Raw genomic sequence first — 3,471 nt, forward strand, 5'->3', positions numbered from 1 at the left:
TGAGTTGGGTTTGACTCAACAGCAGTGAGTTTGGTTTGGGTTTTAGTCACCCAGATGCCTCTTCCCAGTGGAGTGTTCCTGGGGTTGGGATGTAGAGCCAAGGCGCCAGGCCTGGGAGAGCCGCCAGGGCTGATGGTGAGGCGGGGCCTGAGTGCCCCAGCTCAGCTCCCCAAATACGGCCGTGGGGAGGCGGCAGGCTCCGGGCTCCCGTCCCCACCTCCACCCCACTCTCTGCTTCGGTGCAGCGCCACAGGAAGCCAACCAGCTTTGGGCCAGGGTTGTCACCGCCACCCTGGGGACTCAGCGTGGGTGGGAGGAGACAGCCCCGGGTCAGCGTTGTCATCGTGGTCCTGCGGCAATGGCGGGGCGGCAGTCCCTGCCGTTGGTGCTAGAGTGTGAAGGGGCGGGTGGGCACGTTGGGTACCCGCTATGCACGGTCCACTGTTCATCAGGTGCCCTCCCTGCCCGCCCTGCGCCCAGGGCTATCCATCAACTCCATGAGAAGGGTTCCATCCCCGTTTACCAAGGTGAGCAGACTAGAAGTGCATTGCAGGGCCACACCCAGAAGGAGGGACGGCAGAGCTGGTCACATAACTGGAGGGGGCAGAGCGAGGTGACCTGGTGCCACTGACCTTGGGGGACATGGGAGAAGGAGGCGTTGGAGGAAGGGTGAGAGGGGCAGGAGGAGCCTGGAGATGACTCCTTGGAAGCTTTTGGGGTCCATTTCTGGCTGTATGTGAGTACAGGCCTCACAACCCCATCCCCCCAAACCTCACAGGCCCCCCAGCAGCTGGAGTGGGTAGCAGGCAGCCAGGCCCCTGCAGGAGCCTTGGAACAAGGTGTTGGGAAGCCACAGAACGGCCCAGTGTCAGCCTCGGGCATGCTGCGTGACCAGAGGCACACCCCGTCTCTTGTCCCGAGTTAGCCCGCTGATGCGGCAGGTGGAGTGAGCGTGGAGCGTGGATGGGGTTGGCCACGTAGACCCTGGGCCTGACTGGGGCCTCTTGTTGCCTCTCTTCCCAGGACGCCCGCCGCCACCATCCTGTGAGGAGGGGGCCCCAGCCCTGGCACACAGCTCTGCCCAGTAGACTGGTACCTGCCCTTGCCAGCCAGGAGGGCCCCCGGCCCGCCAACAGCCCCAGACCGCCTCGCTGCGGTGTGCCTGACCCACCAGATGAGCCGAGCGCCCGCAACCGCCAAAAGCGATTTGTGCTGTCGGGCGGGCGCTGGGAGAAGACTGACCTCACCTACAGGTAGGCCTGCAGCCTCTCCGTGCGTGGCCACGGGAGAGCCTGCCACGTGTGGGAGCTGAAGCGTACATGTGTCCAGGCAGAGATGGGTGGAGGAGAGGGCTGGGTAGGGAGCATGCAGGTATCACCCAGCATTGGGATTGAGTTTTGGGGACCACAGTGGGAAGTGGGCACCAAGAAGTGATCTTGGGGGCCAGCATCTCCCTACAGGGAGAGGTCTGATCCGGTTTCGAACTTGGGGCTTGGAACTCCTGGTCCTGTGGACAGAGATGTGCATACCTGGGCCCAGAGCACACCTAGCCCGTGTTCTCTGTGTAAACAAACATACACACGCACACCCGCGTGCCCCACCCAGCACCCAGGGGCAACCCTGGGCCCACCTCCTCCTGCAGGATCCTCCGGTTCCCATGGCAGCTGGTGCAGGGGCAGGTGCGGCAGACGGTGGCGGAGGCCCTGCAGGTGTGGAGCGAGGTCACGCCGCTCACCTTCACCGAGGTGCACGAGGGGCGCGCAGACATCATGATCGACTTCACCAGGTGACCTGGCGGCCTGGGACGCCTCCGGGAGCAAGCCCCGCCTGCCGGCACACCCTGACCCCCCCCTCGCCTGCCCACCCGCCTGCAGATATTGGCACGGGGACAACCTGCCGTTTGATGGGCCTGGGGGCATCCTGGCCCACGCCTTCTTCCCCAAGACCCACCGCGAAGGAGATGTCCACTTTGACTATGACGAGACCTGGACAGTTGGGGACAACCAGGGTATGGGCTGGGGGGGCTGTTTTTCCAGCTGGGGCACATACACAGACAACTGGCGTGGGGTCCCCAGGCTGGGCGTGGAGCTGGGTGCTGTGAAGCAAGAGGCTAGGTGCCACACTGTCCCTTTGCCAGGCACGGACCTCCTGCAGGTGGCAGCCCACGAGTTTGGCCACGTGCTGGGGCTGCAGCATACGATGACAGCCAAAGCCCTCATGTCACCTTTCTATACCTTCCGCTACCCGCTGAGCCTCGGCGCAGATGACCGCAGGGGTATCCAGCACCTGTACGGCCGACGCCTTTCCGCACCCACCCCCGGCGCCCCTGCCCCGCGGGCTGGCATGGACACCAATGAGATCGCCCCACTAGAGGTGAGGCTCGGAGGGTGGGTGACGGCAGGGTAGGCCCAGGTGCCCCTCCCACCGGTCCTGTGACTCCATGCGGCCCTCCCCCTCAGCCGGAAGCCCCTCCAGATGCCTGTGAGACTTCCTTCGACGCAGTATCCACCATCCGGGGAGAGCTCTTCTTCTTCAGAGGGGCTTTCGTGTGGCGGCTTCGCGGGGGCCAGCTGCAGCCTGGCTACCCTGCGCTGGCCTCTCGCCACTGGCAGGGGTTGCCCAGCCCTGTGGACGCTGCCTTCGAGGATCCCCGGGGCTACATCTGGTTCTTCCAAGGTGAGTGGGGGTGAGGCGCTAGGCCTGAGACACTTCCCAGGGCCAGGAATGTCACTACTAAGGGGAGAGACTGACAGGCCCCCAGTGACACAGTGGGCAGGGAGGGCCGTCCTGAAGCCTCAGGGCCAAGGGTGCGTGAGTGTGGAGCATGCCCTGGGCACAGCAGGGGGCTTCTCCCAGAGGCGATGGCTCTCCAGAGGGGAACATCCTAGAAGCCGCTGGCATGGTGGGCTGGGGGTGATGACGCGCACCCTCACGAAGGTGCACGGCGGCTGTGCCCTGGGAGCCGCCCTGTGGGAGGGGCGTCTGTGATTGTGGCCTCCACTGTGTAGCTGGAGGAGGCCCTGGGTAGTGTAAAGGGCTTAAGCACTCAGCTGCCAAGACCAAAAGATTGGTGGTTCGAGGCTACCCACCGATGCCTTGGAAGAAATGCCTGGTGAACTATTTCCAGAAAACCAGCCATTGGAAACCCTGTGGAGCAGTTCTACTCTGATGCCCAGGGCTTTGTCCCAAGTCGCGGCTGACTGGACGCCCACGGGCTTTGTGTACACGAGATGTTGGGGGCTGAGACAGGTGAGCTCGGAAGAGCGGAGTGGGCGTCTGACCCAGGTCCGCTTCAGCCTGGAGCCTGTGTTTATGACTCAATGGGAGCCTGGCACGTTCTAGGCAGCAGGCCCACAGAGGCCCAGCAAACAGTGCTTGTGGGACTTGGGGCCGCCGTGGGCTACTGGGGTGAAGCAGGGGCTCAGGAAGTGGTCAGGAGGCCCGTGCTGGCTGAGCTCAGCACTGCAGCCG

At 64.1% G+C, this 3,471-nt stretch overlaps 1 protein-coding gene across 1 annotated transcript in view; it reads left to right on the forward strand.

Moving 5' to 3' along the window:
• The first annotated feature begins 358 nt into the window (after positions 1–358).
• Positions 359–3,471, forward strand: part of MMP11 (matrix metallopeptidase 11) — an 8,790-nt gene continuing 5,677 nt past the window's right edge. The window contains exons 1-6 of the mRNA XM_042783422.1: positions 359–385; positions 1,024–1,253; positions 1,643–1,786; positions 1,875–2,008; positions 2,138–2,373; positions 2,460–2,676. Coding sequence (XP_042639356.1) covers positions 359–385; positions 1,024–1,253; positions 1,643–1,786; positions 1,875–2,008; positions 2,138–2,373; positions 2,460–2,676 — 988 coding nt within the window. The remainder of the gene's footprint in view (positions 386–1,023; positions 1,254–1,642; positions 1,787–1,874; positions 2,009–2,137; positions 2,374–2,459; positions 2,677–3,471) is intronic.

Source organism: Orycteropus afer, unplaced genomic scaffold (genome assembly GCF_000298275.1).
Source record: "Orycteropus afer afer isolate SDZICR_OR568_19922 unplaced genomic scaffold, OryAfe1.0 scaffold01129, whole genome shotgun sequence".
Taxonomy (NCBI): Eukaryota; Metazoa; Chordata; class Mammalia; order Tubulidentata; family Orycteropodidae; genus Orycteropus; species Orycteropus afer.